The sequence below is a fragment of the Fusarium falciforme genome, chromosome 9 (genome assembly GCF_026873545.1).
Source record: "Fusarium falciforme chromosome 9, complete sequence".
Taxonomy (NCBI): domain Eukaryota; kingdom Fungi; phylum Ascomycota; class Sordariomycetes; order Hypocreales; family Nectriaceae; genus Fusarium; species Fusarium falciforme.
In genome coordinates, this window is record NC_070552.1 from 532207 (window position 1) to 551134 (window position 18928).

Sequence of the window (18928 nt, forward strand, 5' to 3'; positions counted from 1 at the left end):
TAGTCTCACGATTCAACAAGTACTATCCTCCAATTAGGAAAAAGTGATGAAAGCGAATATTGGATAGTGAGGATTGGTGTCTTATTAAGCTTCAGATGAATACAGGAACCTCCCATTTAGTTACACACACGTATTGTCAAAGGTCTTCTGGCTCAGTTATCCCATCAAGGGCCGAGCTTCAACTATATCAAAAAACACATTATCAACACATCATAGCGCCATGTCCCAATGCTAACACAGTGACGTATTCTCAAAACCACTGCGATAATCAATGTTTCAGACATGAAGGCGTAACCATAGCCAAGGTTCAAAAAAGGGCCCACTCGGAATTCTTCCTCATAGGCATTTGTCATGACCAGCCAGACTCAGTCTAACCCAACTGCGGACAAGATCGACCGTTTTCTGCAGGCACTTGACATGACTCAGTTTAGAATCATGACCATTTAGACAGAATCGACCATTCTCCAAACTAAATTGACATGACTCAGCTCATCCTGGGACCGAGGGCTTCCATTACCGGCCTTGACCACGGCTGAAGCAACGGAAATGCTTCGCCGCGGTGATTGCCCGTCGCATCTTGACCAAGGTAATGGTCGCCTACATAAATGGCACTTTGTAGTCATTACGCTTGGGCCATGTGTTTATACTATCAATTACGAATGTTGAAGACCTAAGCCACAATGGGTTCCGTTATCGACATGCCGCTGCGAATCGCCTCTGCCTCTGGTTCAGTCACGGATCGGCGCCACGCGCTGGCCGACTTGACCAAGGATGAGCAGGTCCAATTCATTGTTGGCGATTGGCTGTCCGAGTACAACATGACCACCAGAGGAGGAGGAAAGGTTGACAGCGCAGGCAGTTCGGATGAGTTTGAGATTTCTTTCCTTGAGGCTCTAGAGCCCGCTTTGTCTCTCCTGGATTCGAGAAAGATCAAGCTCGTGGTCAACGCCGGTGCCAGCGACACTGAGAAACTTCACCAAGTTGTTGTGGAAAAGATTGCAGCCGCTGGGCTAAGCCTCAAGGTCGCGTGGATTGGTGGAGATGAAGTCTTGGATGTTGTCAAGAAGGCCGTCACCGAGGGCAACAAATTCAAGAGTCTTACTCACGGTAAGCTTGCCCTCTCCCCTATACTAGTGTTGCGGTATACTCATTCTATTCCCTTAAACAGGCGGAAACCTCGAGGACTGGGGCCTGGAACCCATCTACGCTCAGTGCTATCTCGGTGCTTGGGGTATCGTCGAAGCACTAAAACACGGTGCCGACATTGTCTTGTGTGGCCGAGTCGCCGACGCCTCACCCACTATCGGATGCGCTGCTTACCATTTCGGCTGGCAACGAGACGAGTATCAGAAGCTGGCCTCAGCATTCGTTGCCGGCCACTTCATTGAATGCTCCACGTATGTCACCGGCGGTAACTTCAGCGGCTTCAAGGACTTGGTCGGCGATGTAACGAACCTGGGCTTTCCTATCGTGGAGATGAAGAGCGACGGCACCTTTTACGTCACCAAGCAGAAAAACCGCGGTGGCATGGTCACTGTCGATACGTGCAAGGCGCAGCTGCTGTACGAGATCCAAGGTCCCTTGTATTACAACTCAGACGTGGTAGCCCAACTTGAGGACATTATTCTTGAACAAGCGGGCGACGACAAGGTGTAAGTGGCCGATCACCTCCTCATTCTTACAGTGATGAAATGGCTAATGATGACTATAGCTATGTTCACAACATTGGCGGGCTGAAGCCTCCTCCTACCACCAAAGTCGGTATCACCGCCAAGGGAGGCTACCAAGCAGAGGCACATTACTTCCTCTGCGGTCTGGATATCGAGGAAAAGGCCTCTCTACTCGAACGCCAAGTACGGGCCATCCTGGACGAGTCCAAGTTCCACTGCCTGAAGTTCCGTGTCAACGGGCGATGTCCTGAGAACCCAAGGAACCAAGACGCTGCGACTGTCGACGTCCGAATCTTTGCCCAATCCCGGACCGAAGAGTCACTCAGCACTGCAAACTTCTTTCGCCCAGTTACGGATGTCATTATGCAGTCCTACCCGGGCGCTACATTCGCTGTAGATGCCCGACAAGCCCACCCCAAACCATACTATGAGTACTTTGTCTCTATTCTCCCACAGAGCGACATTGCTCATGTCGCCCATGTTCCCTCAAAAGGTCTCGACATTCCCATCCCAGCCCCTACCGACACGCTGGACTTTGTCTACGAGCAGACTACCTATGAGACGGCACTCCCCCTCGATCTGGCCAGTTTGGGTCCTGCCAGACAGGCCCCTCTTGGCCATATTGTCCACGCTCGCTCTGGCGACAAGGGGTCTGATGCCAACGTTGGCTTTTTCGTTCGTCACGCTGACGAGTGGGATTGGCTTCGAAGTCTCTTGACAGTAGACAAGATCCGAGAACTACTGGGGGATGATGACACCGGCAAGCCCATTTTCCGATTCGAGCTCAAAAACATTCTAGGTGAGTTTATTCGATACGTGATTAAGTATCGACTCGCAGAGACCCGAGACTGACGCTTGTTAGCTGTGCACTTCCTTCTTAAGGACCATCTAGACCGAGGTGTAGCCTCCAGTTCAACGTATGATGTGTTGGGTAAAAACTTGGCGGAATACTTGAGATGCAAACTGGTGGATATTCCAACCAAGTTTCTGGATCGTGGAAGGATTTGAGTTGCCTCCAGCCTCAAGATGTAATTAATTCGTATATCGTAGCCTCATTGCCGTCTGCGAAGTCACGACCTAATTCCGAAGTGCCTGTTCTCGGCGCCAACCTTAGACTGTGCAATGGATATGCAACAGATCTCAGCCCTTCTCAATTTTCTTAATCTGTCTCGCCAAACGAGAAGTACTTTGAACATGACAGATAGCCTCGAATTTGCCACATTCTCCTCCGATAGTAATAGCACTGGGGCGCGGTACGGAACAGGGGTTTATGCCAGCTTAAGAAAAACCGCGACTCAACCCTCAGCTCCGGGTTCCGGCGGTATGCGATTTCTGAGGGGGGCTTCACATAATGCGAGGGCCCTTCTACTCTTACGCAGCTGTGATCCTTCACTGCAATTTTAATGCACTTTGAGCCCCTTCACCTGACGGGGAACTCGGGCCGCCGAAATTAGATCATTTCACTGCACTTTTAACCCACCACGAGGGGAAATGTACCCAGCAACACACCTTTAGCAGTTGCGCCCAATCTCAAGGAACCAGGGTTGTGAATGCCGAGAATGGACATGTCGACCAGTAAATGAAATAAGCCAACTTGCCCGTGTTGAGACTAGTATGCTCTTGCCCGAGAGAAAAGACAGGGCGTCGTTCACGGCTGGAAGATGTCGTCCAGCGACACGGCGTGTCAGGCACGAGTTGGAGATGTGTCAGTGTAGGGTAGGTATTCTCACATATATCGAGGGAACCAAAATCTCGCACTTTAAGACATATTTCCCATCCAAAATAAGCCCCTGCCTTACTTCTCGCAAGTATGCATTACAATTACAACACATGGCAAGGTGCATCTCCCAAGTCATCCGAGATGCTTATGTCTGTAAGTGTATATAGTGCAGCTTAACAACGCCGCACCAACAACCAATGAAGGCGCTGTGGCGGAGTGGTCTAACGCGTTAGACTGTGAGTATCATTCAACAACACCTGTTCCCACCTTCATACTAACTCGGTTTCCTCAGCGAAATCTAATTCCTTCGGGAGCATCGGTTCGAATCCGATCGGCGTCGAGTTCTTTTTTTTGCCCTGTCCACACAGTGGACTAACGTCACGACTTCTTTTTTACTCCTCCCAGTTTGTGGTGCTGACTGTACTGGGGTGCGCCGTCCCGTCGTTAGCGTGTGCGCCGAGAGTTTCGCGAAGGACATGACAAGGCGCCATGATAACCGTTCTAGTTCTCAGGTAACCACTAACAAGACCGTCAAGATGTGTTGACTGTAGTCGACATACTCCAAGCATGATCCGTTTGACCCAGATTCAGTGTGGTTTTCGATTCATTCTGGTTCACTCTCCGGGCATACATCGCCCGCCCATCTCCTCGTCAAATAGTTTTAAAGCAGAGCACCCTGCCCTCTCTCAAAACTTGGTACTATTCCTACTATCATTCGGCTTTATCTACCTGAGTTGCTTCAGCATACTTGCTAGGGTCAATGCTGACGGTTGGAAGATAACCCCGAGGGTTCACACCCCCTCCGGTGATGGCAAGAGCATCAGCGGACGCATTGATTCCAATTGTAATCTACGCCTTTGATCAGTATTGAGGAAGAATTGAAGATCCCAATCGATTTACGTAGCCAACTAAACTATCTTCAATATCCTTTGCAACCTGGCTGACACTGATCACGGCGCTATAACCATCAGAGCTAGCATCGGAGTAAAGAGAATCTTCACTGTTCGTGGTGCGATTTAAAGTGACCAGGGGCTCGTTGTAAGGGCTGTACTTGTAGACGTGGTTGAAGCGTCTCTTGGAAGAATAATTGCCCAATATGCCGAACACTGCTGGCAGAATACGAGGTCCCCGCGGAAATATTGGGCTGCGCCGTTACATGAATATGAGTAGTGCGAGTGATGTAGTATCCAGGAAACTTGGCGAGAAACTCAACCACCCCATTCTCACCGGTGACCTGAATTCCTCGCAGACAAGCTTCATTATCCGTGGTGCCGTCTTCCCTCTTGTTCCATCCGTCCAGAAACTCCGAGGTATCTGGGTCAATACCAGTTAAGGAAGAGTAAGATCCAGTAGCATTGCAGTTCCAGGTGATGAGGGTGGTGCCTTGCAGTGGCTCACATGTTTCAAGGTTGATGACGCCAATGTCGAGGTAAAAGCCGATTCCTTTTTGGGACTCGCGGAGATGGTGCCGGACCATCTCTCCATCGACACCGCCGATATTGGACGGCTTCTATGTGATAGGATACAAAGCGCCTTGCCGATACGGACCCCAAACCGTATCTAGAGCCAACACGCAGGTATCATTCTGAATCGTGGTGTAGTGAAGCGCCTCATAAAGCAAGTGACCTTTGTTTCCGTACTTACTCTTAGCCTGCTTGTTCTCTAGGTGACGCGCCTGAAGCCGACTAGCTCACTTGGCCAAAATGTCGGCCTTGCGCTTCTCAATAGCGGTTCGTGCTTCGCCCAATTAATCATGCTTCAGCTTTAGCCTTCTCGGCCGTCAGCTTCTCAGGATGTACAAGGGAAGTTCTCAGGGATAGAGCCACGAGGATGGTGTTGAAGATGTTGATGTAGGGGCCGAGAAGGCTATTGTGAATCATCTACTAAAGAAGACCTTGACATTAGGTGCTGAGTAAGGGCTGAGGTTTCCGGAGCCAGAGCTGAGCGAGCGTGAGGGCCCGCTTTTGGCATCACGGATCTGGACGTTGGTTGCTACTGTAGGATCCAGCCTGACCAAGGGGTGACAGCAGGGGTGGATTAACAATGATCCCTTTATCAGGCATGCATCAGGCATCAGGCAGTAAAATCTGAAGAACATCCAAAGGCAGGAAACTGGTGACGGGCACATTCGTCGGTTTGCGCGGCTCAAAGACACGCGATCCTACCGAGGTCGGATTTCTTCAGAGCGATATCCCTATCGACCGACCGCATTTCCTCCAAAATGCGGCTTCTCAACGTACATAACCTGCGGATAGAGTCGAGGAACCCTTCGGCACAGATATACGCCATTTTATCGCATACCTAGGGAGACAAGGAAGTTACTTTCTAAGAATTCCAAGACGCCAGAAAACATTCTAAGAAAGGATATAAGAAGATTTTGGACTATTGCAGCTAGGCTAGGGAAGACGGCATCGATTAGGTCTAGATCGATACTTGCTGTATCGATAAGACGAGTAGTGCTAAACTTTTAGAGGCTATCAACTCTATATACGCGTGGTATTAAGGTGCAGCTATATGCTACGTATTTCTCGAGGACGTGCCTCCCTTGACTCCCTATTTTCCAGAGGCTAAGTTTCAAAAAGCTCGCTAGTTTACTTGAGGATAGTGCCTTTAAGAGCTAATTACTCCTAAGAAAGTCGACTTCTTTGCTAAGGATTAGACTAATATTGGCACGAGGTGGAGCTTGGAGGAAATTATTATAGAAGTAATAGGTATACTAGGTACTATATTTAGTCAGGGTGTCGATTTATAAAGATTTTCGATGGCCCAAAAGATATCGTGGGCTTTATAAAGGAAAATATTAAGGAAGGAAGATGAGGCGTATTATCTCTTGGGAATTTTTAATATTAATATGCCTTTAATCTACGGAGAAGGGGTAAATGCTTTCTGATGGCTCCTAAACGAAATCTTGAAAGAGCATGAGGACTACTCCTTCCTCCTCTGGACGACTGTATCACCTTACTTGGATGAAGGCGGCATTGCACCAGTAGCGCTTAAGCCTGAATTTTTTCCAAGGCACGGCTTATCGACGTGGAATGGCGAAACGTGCGCATACGAAGAAATTGAATTCGCCCAAGGATTACCGGATCTGGCATCGAGGAACCCTCCTCAACTAACAAGCCGCGGACTGCAGGTGGAGATGCTTGTTCACCCGAACCCTGACGCATTTCTAAAGAACGACGACGGTGAACCTATACTCCATAACACCATGTTGCTCGTCTTCACTAAATTTATATACCGAGGCAAGCTAGTGTGCATCGCCCTGGAAAAGGACGGCTGGGGCGGCCATTCGACGACGTTCTAGAGGTCGTTTAGTGACCAAGTATTCCTGGTTAAAGCAGAGCCGATGGGAGAGCCATATGAACTGCGGAAACTTTACTTGGCAGTGCATCATCATTATGAGTGGTCTGAAGTCGAGCCACTCCGCAAGCCACCGGGCCTCCGATTACATCTATTAAACTGTAGCAGCGCCATAATTAGCTTCATGCGATCTATACCGCAGATCCAATGCTCTATTCTAGGCTAACCTCTGACGTACAATCCACCTCCCTGGTCCAGGCTCGAATGTCTCCTGCCTAATCAACCGGATAACGGGTGGGGCTCTCTTCTGCTATAATTCAAACTATGCAAAGATAAGTCTAGAACCTCGATGGAAACCGACTTGGCCTTATCGATATGGTTCATTTCTGTGTCTCCTCGTTGCGCCCTTAGACCTTGTGCTGACCTGGACAAGGTAGCTAAGGAAGCCGGGTATCCACCCTTTAAGATAGCGACTGACAGGGCAAGCTGCGATCTATTTAACGGGCGGATTAAAGTCGTCGTTATGGTAAAGGGTTATGAGTATCTTATAACCGTGGAAGCTAATAAAACTCGGGGACACACTTGCTATGCAGTCTACGTTACAGTTCTTGAGGATACTAGTGCGCGTTAGCGTATCTTAAACAACCTGGTAGGTAGCTTAGATATGAGAAAATAAAGCAGGTACATAGTCGCACAACATTCGACAGATTTTATTTAGAGCTATGGCTGCGCCCTGCGCCTTCTCTTCATCTTTTGAATCAGGCCAAGCACAATGGAATATAGACAGGCACGAACTCATGGTCAAATCGGCACAGCCCATTGCAAAGCAAACATCATGATAGGGGACACGAGAATCACAACTTGCAACCTGCATCACTCGACAATGTGTGATTCTTTCTACCTCCTTGATACTTGCTCTCGTAACGGTCAACAGCCACATGCGCCGTTGATACTGGTCAATCTCAGACACCACTGTAGCACAAATGTGACCCCTCCCCATATTCCAGTCACCGAGCCTCAAAATCCGGATCAGACACTGCCCTGCCTCTCTGGCTGCCGGTTCAAAGCCTCTTGCTGCGCCAACTGAACGTTGGTGACATACTTCTGCATCTTCCAAGCGGGCACTCCATTCTCGTACATCTCATCCATCTCGGCCGTGTTGCGCTTCGACGGCTCAGGGACGTAGAACCAAACAATGACAGTGGTGATGACGCCAAGGGCACCAAACAGCCAGCCAGTGTTGTAGTTCCAGTCAACACCCTCAGGGTCGACTATAGCAATATTAGTGGTGTATCTCAACAATGTGGAAGGTATACTCACGCATGATAGGAACCGAAGTGTTAAATGTTAGACCAAAAATGACGGAGATACCAGCTGCCAGACCAGCAGTCCGTGCACGCAGCTTCTGAGATGCGATCTCTCCAACAAAAGCCCAGCCTAGGGACCCCAATGCTGCATTGAAGAGGGACCAAACACAAGCGACAAAGATACAGAAATTCTGCAGCGGCTTGGTGGTAGAGAACTGACCAACGATGCCAACAATGAACATTGTCAGCGTGCAAACGACCGAGGCGACAATAACGATGATACGGCGGCCGAGATAGTCTGTCCAGAGCATGAGGACGATGGATGTGACGAGTGCAATCACAGCTGACAACTATTAGCAATGCTAAGTCATGGATAGTAAATTAACTCACTGATAACTGTAGTAATGAGAAATGGATCATCGAATCCAGCCTGACGGAAGAAGAGAGAAGAGTAAGTCTTCAAGAATGAAAGACCAGTAAGCTGTTGGGCGCAAGCCGGAGCTGTAGCACCAAGAGTTCGCTTGGCGTTGACTCCCTTAAAGCAGTCGACATAAGACTTTGCTACGGCCTTCCAGCCAAGGCCAGTCTCCTCCAGCTCATTCTTTCTCTTGCGCTGCTCGAGGATGCTGTTCTTGATGATGGCATACTCGGTATCCACGTCGTACCCAGCAACATTTCCATTGACACGAGCAAGTGTCTTCTTGCCATTATCGTCTTGTCCACGCTCGGCATAATATTGGGGAGTCTCAGGCAGCCATATAAAGATAGGTAGCATGAGACCCAGGAACACCCATTGAGTCAGAATGGGCATCTTGTAGTTCATGGGGTTCTGCTTCTCGCAGATGAGAAGGACAAGCGGTGCAAGGAACTTTCCCAGTGTGTTCCAGACACCATAGGTGAGAACCATGGCACCTCTAATGTTGCTGGGAGACCATTCGGCGATGTATACAGGGAGCGTGGATTGGAGAGCGCCAACTCCAATACCCGCCAAGATCTTGGCTGCGGTCCAGTCTTTCCAGTCACGGACCACAGTCTCAAGAGCAATAGACTAGATAGGGTTAGCGATATGCAAGCCAAAAAGATGACCAGTGGTAACTTACACCAGCAAGAATGACCCAGAGCGTGTACAGAGTCATCTTGCGACCAATGGCGTCCGAGATGGGGCTCATGAACACCATGGCAACCAGTTGACCAAGGGACTGCATGGCACCCCAAAGAGCTGTGTAGTTGGCATTGAGGACGCTCTTTCCTTCCTCGTTTACAAATCCAACATGCTTGATGAAGCCCTTGTTGGCAATGACGTTGCCGTTCAAGGTGTACTGGTAGCCATCGGCAGCAGCGGCAATGGAGATGAGGTTGCAGATAAGAACAGCCTAGGCGGTCAGCGTTGGTCAAATGCTTCGATAACTCGGAATAGTACCTTCCAAAAGAGCTTTACGGTGTCCCAGTAGCCCAGCTCGTCAAGTCCAGACTTGAGCAGGGTCTGCCCCTTCTTGAGGTCATCACCTGTGTTCTCGTCTCCCGAGACTTGAGGCGCCGTCTCTATCTTGTCTTTCTCGGTAGCCATGCTTGACTCCTCTTTAGTGAGATGCAACTTAGCCTCGGCAAAAGCAGTCGGTTGGTTGTTGTGTTACAAGATCGACAATGTTTGCTCTTGAAGTTCTTTGTGGGGAACTTGAACCTGTCACCGATCGACACCTCTTTATACAGCAACCTCGCACAAAAGACAACCCGAAGCCTCGCCCAACTTCAAACCGAGATACCGGTCTTGTCTTGCTTGAATCCGGGGCCCCGCGAAGGTTGACAGCAGGATGCGGGGATAAGCTGGCGCTAACAAGACGACGATCCTTGCTGTTGACTGGAGAGCAGGAAACATGTCCGGCTGGATGGCTTCCTAGGGCCTTGGCATGCTCTTTCTGAGGCGGAAATAGCTTTCAGATTGGAATCCGACGGACGGATATTTATCCATCGTATGACCCAAAAGACAACCCCTCGCTTAAACATTGTTCAGCTGGGATGAGCGCTGGTGGCATTGTGCGATTATAAACGCAGGGAAGAGTGGCAGCCGAGTCAGTCAGTTGATCAGCAAGTGACAGCACCCTCTCAGAAATGTCTGTTTCAATTGCCCAGTTAAGTGCCGAGCACCACCACAATGGCTTTGGCCTCTTTACAGCTACTCCTCGCCTATCATGGCGCTTCAACTCTACAACCATCAAAGGCTGGAAACAGGCTTCCTATGACTTAGCCATAACTCGCAATGGCAAGGAGGAAACCTATCATGTCGACTCTTCCAGCTCAGTGTACAACCCCTGGCCTTCGTCACCCCTGTCATCTCGAGAACGGGTGGGGATTAAGGTCCGAGCTGTGGGAGTCGATGGATCGTCAACAGACTGGGCAAACTTGACTATTGAGGCTGCTCTCCTGAATCGCTCCGACTGGACTGCAAAGCTCATCGGCGGACCTCCACAAGGGCCAGAGCCGAAACGACCTGTGCTGCTGCGCAAGACCTTTACCAATCCTGGGTCTAATTGTGCTCGTCTTTACGCAACCGCCCATGGCGTGTACGAGGTTCACATCAATGGTCAGCCCGTCAGTGATGAACTACTTGCCCCTGGATGGCAGTCATACAATCACCGTCTTCACTACCAAACCTACGACGTCACGTCTCTTCTGCAAGAAGGCAAAAACGTCATCGGCGCCCATATAGCTGAGGGATGGTTCGCCAGCAGGATTGGACGACCTGGTGTGGCGAACCACTGGGGAGAACAACTAGGCTTCCTGGCACAGCTTGAAGTCGACGGCAGTGTCTGTTGTCAGACTGACTCGAGTTGGGAGTACCTAGATGGTCCTCTCCTCCTTTCCGAGTTGTACAATGGCGAAGTCTTTGACAGCAACCTCGCCGACCTTGCTTGGTCTACGTTAGCATCCAAGGCACAGGCGAAGGGCTCGGTTGAGGAGCTCCCTTTCCCAAAGGCGGAGCTGATCGCACCCGAAGTCGCCCCCGTCACTCGCATCATGGAACTGAAGCCCAAGGAGATTATCACGACTCCAAAAGGCAAAAAGGTCCTAGATTTCAGCCAGAACTTTGTTGGTTGGCTTCGAGTCGAGAAAAACATTCCCGGAAAGCCTGGTGATACCCTCTTGATCAGGCATGCAGAGGTCATGGAGGATGGAGAGCTGGGCACCAGGCCTTTAAGATCGGCCAAAGCCCTTTACGAGTTGAAGCTTGGAGGAACAACCAAGGGTTGTGAAGCCAAGTTTACCTTCTTTGGGTTCCGGTATGTGGCCCTACCGCACATCAAGGTAAAGACTGACATAACAGGTATGCCGAGATCAACGGCTATGAAGATGTCTCCCTCGAAGACTTCACAGGCATCGTGATAGCCTCGAACCTCCGTCGCACAGGCACTTTCAAATCCTCTCACGCCATGCTCAACCGCTTGCACGAGAACACGATCTGGTCCATGAGAGGCAACTTCATCTCGATCCCAACCGACTGTCCCCAGCGAGACGAAAAATTGGGTTGGACTGGAGACATCCAAGTCTTTTCCCCGACCGCCAACTTCCTCTTCGACACGTCCGCTTTCTTGGGGTCATGGCTGCGTGATCTTGACATGGATCAGAAGGATGCCAATGGCGTTGTTCCCGTTATTATCCCCAATCTTCCAAAACAGCCAGACAACCGCATGAAAAGGCCAATGGCAGTCTGGGGAGACACCTCTGTGATTACGCCTTGGGACTTGTACACGGCCTTTGGCGACATCAGTCAACTTGAAGCACAGTGGGAAAGCATGTGCAGTTGGCTTGATTTCGGTGTTCCTCGAGACGAAAGAGGCTTTTGGTCTACAGACTGGCCTCAATATGGTGACTGGTTAGATCCCCGAGCGCCGGTCGATATGCCAGGGAACTGTCCAACCGACAACTTCTTGGTCGCAAACGCCTACCTCATTTACACCACTAAGTTGGCTGCAGAGGTTGGAAAGGTGTTGGGGAAGAATGAAAAAAGCGTAAAGTACGCATCTGATGCGGCGTCCCTTACAGAACTCTTCAGAGAGGAATATGTTACTCCAAAAGGAAGGATGGCCTGCGATACGCAAACGACCTACGCTCTCGCCCTCAAGTTCGGTCTTCTGGAAGAAAAGCATCTCGCAACTGCGAGAGAGAGACTGGGTTATCTCGTCCGCTGGGAGAGATTCAAGATCACCACCGGCTTTGCTGGAACACCCATCATTCTCCATGCTCTCTCGGAGAATGGCATGCTCAACCTTGCATACCGAATGCTTCAAGAGCGAGACTGTCCCAGCTGGTTATACCCTGTCGGCATGGGCGCGACCTCAATCTGGGAAAGATGGAACTCGATGCTCGAGGACGGAAGCATCAACCCTGGCCAAATGACGTCTTTCAACCATTATGCTCTTGGTTCAGTATGTGCATTCATGCACAAGACGGTCGGCGGTCTTTCTCCCACCTCTGCCGGTTGGAAGACTGCCCTTGTGAAGCCTCAGCCTGGTGGAACTATTCACTTCGCCAAGACGAGCTTCGATTCACCACATGGATTGTATGAAGTGGACTGGAAGATAGAAGGCGGAAAGATGACGACGAAGGTCAAGATCCCTCCAAACACAGAGGCCCGCGTCGTCTTGAATGGAGTCGATGAGACGGTCGGAAGTGGTGAATATGAGTATGTAACCGAGTGGAATGATGATGCTGAGTGGCCGCCGAATTACATCTCGGGACCTCAGAGAAACAAGGTCGGGGCTTCCTTTGTGCCTTGAACTATCAATAGACAGGGAAATCAATACGTAACTCAACATTTAATCTCTTTCTAGATCTCCATATTGAGTGCGAAACCAGCATTCAGTCATCACTTAATCGTTGCACTAGCCATGAATAAGACCTACATAACGCCAGCATTAGAGTAGGCTGTAAAGTTTAGACAAAAGTAAACGAATGTGACTCCCGTGAAGACCTCATGAACCTTGTCCCCGTTTCCAGCACCAAGTCTAAATGTGTATCTTCGAGTTCCCATCACACATCGCGATCCAGACTACAGGTGACACTCTAACCCTGTGACAATGCGGAGATGGGTAGCGTGGTGATACGCCGAGAGTCAGTACTCTGTCGCATCGTCTTGCCTCACTGGCAGTTGACGGCTTTTGATGTACGCAGAAACAACTGGTAAACCATATAAAAAAGGTCGCTGTCCTCCAAGAGCGAATACTCCCTTCGCTATCTTAATCTCTACCACGAATCCCAACCTTCCGTAACACAATCGGCAGGTCAACCAATAAAGCAAAATGTGCTGGAAATCACGCTATGTCAAGAGATGCGTCAAATGCTACGTTGTCCTCAAAGACGAGACCGTCATCGATCGAACGTGCGACGAGTACGAGAAGAAGAAGGCGTGTTCCAAAACACCAAACGTCGTTCAATCATCAATATTCATCAGTTGGCCAGCTTGCGAGAATTGTGCCAAGAGAGAGGAGAAGGAGTTGCATGATGGGAAGAGCAAGTCGGCAAAGACGAATTAGCGGGTTGAAGCAATTGAGATGGCTGGGGATAACACGGCTTGGGACAACGGCGTGGTCAATTCTTTCGGTACTATAAATAGGAACAAAGCATTAATCAACACTGCTGCCGGCTGATTAGGTTTAGCGACTTCTGGAACATAACAAAGGGTCGTAGTGAACATTCCCGCGGCTGCAGGGAAACCGTTCGATTGACAATGGGAAGATATGAACAGACCCAGATCATGAGAGTTAACAAGGACATGAGCAGGGCATCAGTGAAATCCCAATTCTCGCATGTTCAAATCCATAATGGGAGCTTCTGGAAATGTTCACGAGATGGGCAAGTATAAGTACAGTGTCTTGGTGCTCAGTCCGGCTCAGTTCATCAGAATCCTCTTACTAGCACAACAACCAATTGTCTTGCGGCGTTTTGTCACTTTGGCTACCCCTGCTAGATTTGAGAGACGACCCAAAATGGCCCCAGACTCTGCAGTTCAACCTACAGAAACAATGCAGGAACGGGTAGCTCTCGTCTCGGAGTCTGAGGCTGCTGTCGCCTCAGGACCTAGAAACCCGGACAGGCTCTCCATTCTTCCCCAAGAGATACTGTTGGAGATCTTTTCAGTGCTCCCTGCCTTTAGAGACAAAGGCTGTTTTGTTCTCACATCCAGATACCTGCATCAGATATTCGATAAATACTTGTACGAGTCTGCCGGCGCAACACTGAGCTGGCTTCCTGTATTTCTCGCCGCTCGTCAAGGTAACATCGCCAACCTTGAAAAGTGCGAGGAGTTTAACGCGCCCGCCAACATCTCGTGGAACCGCAAACATTCTTCCAAAGCCTGTGTGGATCCCGAAATACGGCACGGCGCAAGCCCACTAGACGAAGCTATCATGAACCTCCAAGTCAGGGTGGTAGAGTGGTTCCTCGCCCGGGGCACCAGTCCTAACAGGCAGAAAGGCATATGCAGCCCTCTCATCCGGGCATTCTGGATGCTGCGTAAGAACACCATCGCGAGTCTTCCAGCTACCCAGCGCCGAACGCACCGTAATCGATATTCGGCCTTTGCTATGGAGAAGCTCCGCGGACGAGCCGAGAAAGCCAGAGCAATAGTTGACCTTTTGCGGGGTGCGGGTGCAGACCTGAGCCGGAGCGAGGCTAATTTTTTTGATTCTGGGCTTGCTTGGATTAATCCCAACACGGGTACTAGACCGAGTCGGGCTCCTTGGGTAAGATTGTTTGATCCTAACTCGGTCGCAATGTCCGACTGGCTTGGAATTGCTCAAGTCCTGGGATTCTCAAGATGAGTGGGGATAACCAAGACACCGAGTTAACAGGGTGATTACTATATCATGTCTTGCGTTTTGGTTATTTTGTCAAATACGCCACCTAGATACTAAATAGAGGTCAATATAGATTAGCTTTTGAAGAAGGCGCTCATGAGAAAAGTATTTCAGGGTTCTGCTTTCGTCAGCCCCGATAAGTACCTAGATAAGATCAAGACACATCAAGGAGCAACGAGTCCTTTATTGACGCATATATGTGTTATGTATGGCCTCCTTTAAGTCAAGTCACGGACTTTCAGGGTGGTTCTGGCAAAGTCTATGGTTGTCATTATCCCCTGAGCTTCGTCTGTTGGACTAAGCAATCCGTGAGATGAAATTACTGCAAGACATTATTGTTCTGCTCTTATGTCCACTATCCCGCGCACTGCAGGTTTCTGCTCATCCAAGGATATCGAAACAAAGCCAGGCACTGCTTTTTAAGACAAACAAACTTTCAACGGCCAACGAACTTTGGAAGTGGATTGGTTTTGTTATCTACCAGATGGTGGAAAGCAACAGCAGGGACCAAGGGACTGTAACGATACAATCGTGTCAATGCAGTGGTTCACCATTCCTGCCTTACTGGGATTAGCCTGAAAAAGATAAACGCCTCCCATGTCTACTCGTTCGCGTTTCTCAACTTCCGCAGCTTCAATTTTCTATCCACTCGCAGTTACAAGAGTGGGAGGAATCGAGGAGTACCCAATCGAATATATCAAGACTCAATCATATCAACATCGACATGCGTGAACGGAGCAATGCCAGGCGCATAAATATATAGAGAATGCCCGTTTGTAAACTCGAGCAATACGACCTTAAACTCCGTCCGGGACGTACCCTCGACGACACATTCCAAGCGCTGTCCTCGAGATGAAACTGGCCAGGCCTGTACTGGTCTGCGACGTAGTCCGGTACCACGAGAAACAGGTAGCAGCCACTTTGCTGCCTGTAGATGAGGCTCGGGCTGTTGATAGCTTCTAGCTCCGAGTTAGCGCCCTTGAGATAAAAGGTAGTGATGGGCTCCGATAGGGTGCTCATGGAGCTGGGGGCGTTGCTGGGAGAGGATGAGGCGTCGGTAGAGACGACTTCGGTAGTGGTTGTCGAAGCATCGTCAACGTTGCTCGATGAAGTGACGCCGGTAGTGCTGGTGGAAACGATCTCGGTTGTGCTAGAGGGAACGGTCGCCGTGTCTGAAGACAGAAGAGAAGACAAGGGCCTACAGATGCCAGCCGAGCTCCCGCTAAACAGCAACAGCGGCCACGAAACCGTAGACGAGGTATGGAGTATGCATGACCTGGAGAGAATCAACAGCGGAATTTACAGGAAAACAATGGAGGGAAAGAAGCTGGAGAGTAAGGAGAAGGGGGGAAGAGATTGTTTATCTTGGCGGTGGGATCCGTGATCACAGAAATGGACTCCGAGCCGGTTGCTGTCAAATTGCTTTATTATGATAGCCAGAGGTATTGAGACATGTCTAGTTCTGACATGTTTAATAATAAAATGGTGATATCCTGCTTCAGTTTTGATTAGTCGGCTCCAAAGCCGAAACATGCCCAGCTCGGATCCCGACCCGACATAACGGCTCAAACAAGCCATGAGCCGACACATTCCACACCTCGGCAGCGTTATCTCTCCAGGCGTTCATCAGCCACGAATCATATCAAGCGGGGGGATCAAGCCTCAAAGGCGATAGGCCAGGACCTTTATCTCCCCCGCAGCCGGGAATTCGGCCGTTTCTGCCGGTTGACTTCTTACTTATCACCGAGATTCTTCACAGCTCGTCGTCATCATCCATCAACTGCTTTCCACATGACAAGGCGAACCGACCGTGAACCCCGTGTGAGACGATCCTGCGAACGCTGTCGGTACGTTTTCCGCTTGGTGGAACTTGGGGATGTCGCTGATCAAGCATTGTTTTTTAGTCAAAAGAAGATTAAATGCCCCGCAGAAAAGCCTGGGTGCTCTCATTGTCATCTTGCCAATTCACCTTGCGTCTACCTGCCGCGAAACCATGTGAGCCATGGAGGTCGACGGGCCCAAAATAGGACCTTGTAGGGAATTTATCTAAAATTCATGTTCCTCTTGGTCTAACTCTGTCGCAGAAGACCTCGAGAAGTCTACGACAACAGCTCCCCGAGCCCATCCAACAGCTCACATCACCAGGATGCAGAGTAAGCGCATTCCAACGCAAGTGTGTTAATTGCTAATGAAAATTACTACAGGCCATTTACAGGCGCTCCGAGCAGCCAGGGGCTGGCCCCTCGGCAAAGACCAACCAGTTCACCAGCTTCTCAACAATTGTCTTCATTAACGGCCACAGACCCATCTGCATGGTCAGCTACAACAGCATTCCCGCTTCAAATGGTCCCATCTACTGATTAAAAGACATTCCAGGTCTCCAGGAAACCCCGAGCCTCCTCTAGAGTTACTCCACGACTTTGTCGCCGTCTACCGGGAGAAGCTCTACTTCCAGCCTCTCCCACTTTTCGATCCACGCCGTCTCCAGTCAAAGATCTCTTCATTCCCTCATTATCTGCGATGGAGCTTCCTTGCTCTTGCTCTGCACTATACCAGCCACAGCTTTTACTATGGCCTGGAGTCAAAGGCCATTGAGTATTATGCTACTTCAGCCAGGAGCATCGTGGTGGACATGGCTGCCGATGGTGTCCCCAAGTTGGAAGTACTGCAGGCTCTCTGCCTGCTTTCATTATGTGAACAAATAGGTGAGTCACGTGTATACATGCTCGGTATGTTTGACTCATGATCTTCCAGCTGGAAAGTCAGCCCGTTCGTGGATGACTATTGGCATCGCATCAAGACTTGAAGCCTTTCGACTGTCAAACTTGAGAGCAAACTCAGACTCACGACATACCGACGATGCTACCTCAAGGTGCCATTGGAGCATCGTGATCCTGGAGAGCGCCTTTTCTCCTCATATGAACACGCTGGCCGAAGCATCTCGCGCACCGAGTTACCCCAAGAGCGTTCCCGTTCCTCCGCCGCTACACCCATCAAACAGCATGAAGAGCTACTGCCCCGATTTGACGGATGCCTACGAGGGAAATATTCACGACGCCGGTATTACTGCATGCTGTCTGGGTTATGTCTGTCTCTGGGGCAGCATCATCTCATACCTACGAGATATCCGAGACGGGGCAATGGAGTACCCCTGGTTAACCACATCGAGACACAACCAGCTCACAGTCAAGCTCTACGAGCTCGAAAATCACACTTCACACAGGCATCTTATAAGAAATGCGCCCTTCCCGGACCAACCACCTTCCAACCTCAACGAACATCGAGAATACTGGGCACCATGGGTCTTGATGCAAATCACGATGCATGCTTCTCAGGCCGCCCTCAATCACCCATTTGTTCAACTCGTCGCCCTTCGAAGAGCAGGACGCAAATTCCAACCTCGCTCTTTCCTGCAAAAGACGGTTGACCAGGCACTGTTTCACTCGGAATGGGTCTCCCGTCTAGTGCAGATGTGCGAAGATCGCTCCTTTGAGGTTAATGATCCTTTGATCGGACAAGCCGTTGCTGCATGCGTCTCCATACTCTGGATTTTCCAGTTTGCACGAGACCGAAAAGTGTCTGACAAGGCTAAAGAAAATATTGGTACGTGTGAGGCGTTTCTCTCTCGACTGTCACACAATTGGCCTCATATAGCAAAAAAGGTGCGTGCCTGCCTATTGCTACGCCGTGGCCACATTTAACATTCCTCAATAGGTCGAGATCCTCCAAAAGCTCAACGCCAAGGCCTCTCAAGCACCACAAGCAGTAGAAAATGATGAGTCGACAAGTTCCACGATCTGCTTTGAGCCCGAGATGATATGGGAGCTGCTCGACCCCACAATGTCAGGGTCCAATTTCACCACTTGTAATAGCACTTCAGAACGGCGAGGATCAAGCCATGGCTCGAGTGCCACTATCCAGGTAGCGACAAAGTTCATCCATCCTATCGATGACAAGGAGGAGAACCCGCCGCCTGCTCCCAATACGGTGCATAATTTCTTCGATTTGGGGGATGTTTACGGGGAGCCCTTTCTGGACCAGTTCTTTTCTGACTCTCTGCTCGTTAATATCCAGTAG

At 49.9% G+C, this 18928-nt stretch overlaps 6 protein-coding genes across 6 annotated transcripts; 4 read left to right on the top strand and 2 right to left on the bottom strand.

Moving 5' to 3' along the window:
- Window positions 1-680: 680 nt before the first annotated feature.
- On the top strand, window positions 681-2678 carry NCS54_01105500 (Hypothetical protein; the record flags this gene model as incomplete). Its single annotated transcript, XM_053156340.1, has 4 exons — window positions 681-1107; window positions 1169-1652; window positions 1712-2469; window positions 2533-2678. 4 exons carry the CDS (start codon window positions 681-683, stop codon window positions 2676-2678), a joined length of 1815 nt encoding a protein of 604 aa, XP_053012315.1.
- A 1709-nt stretch (window positions 2679-4387) lies between these two features.
- NCS54_01105600 (Hypothetical protein) lies at window positions 4388-4867 on the bottom strand (the record flags this gene model as incomplete). Its single annotated transcript, XM_053156341.1, has 1 exon — window positions 4388-4867. One exon carries the CDS (start codon window positions 4865-4867, stop codon window positions 4388-4390), a length of 480 nt encoding a protein of 159 aa, XP_053012316.1.
- Window positions 4868-7719: 2852 nt separating this feature from the next.
- On the bottom strand, window positions 7720-9564 carry NCS54_01105700 (MFS domain-containing protein; the record flags this gene model as incomplete). Its single annotated transcript, XM_053156342.1, has 5 exons — window positions 7720-7961; window positions 8011-8340; window positions 8388-9045; window positions 9098-9370; window positions 9418-9564. 5 exons carry the CDS (start codon window positions 9562-9564, stop codon window positions 7720-7722), a joined length of 1650 nt encoding a protein of 549 aa, XP_053012317.1.
- Window positions 9565-10106: 542 nt separating this feature from the next.
- Window positions 10107-12772, top strand: NCS54_01105800 (Alpha-L-rhamnosidase; the record flags this gene model as incomplete). The annotated part of the gene is made up of 2 exons (XM_053156343.1): window positions 10107-11275; window positions 11320-12772. 2 exons carry the CDS (start codon window positions 10107-10109, stop codon window positions 12770-12772), a joined length of 2622 nt encoding a protein of 873 aa, XP_053012318.1.
- A 1209-nt stretch (window positions 12773-13981) lies between these two features.
- NCS54_01105900 (Hypothetical protein) lies at window positions 13982-14815 on the top strand (the record flags this gene model as incomplete). Its single annotated transcript, XM_053156344.1, has 1 exon — window positions 13982-14815. One exon carries the CDS (start codon window positions 13982-13984, stop codon window positions 14813-14815), a length of 834 nt encoding a protein of 277 aa, XP_053012319.1.
- Window positions 14816-16642: 1827 nt separating this feature from the next.
- NCS54_01106000 (Zn(2)-C6 fungal-type domain-containing protein) lies at window positions 16643-18928 on the top strand (the record flags this gene model as incomplete). Its single annotated transcript, XM_053156345.1, has 6 exons — window positions 16643-16884; window positions 16936-17004; window positions 17056-17166; window positions 17228-17556; window positions 17606-18513; window positions 18566-18928. The coding sequence occupies 6 exons, from the start codon at window positions 16643-16645 to the stop codon at window positions 18926-18928; spliced, it is 2022 nt and encodes a 673-aa protein (XP_053012320.1).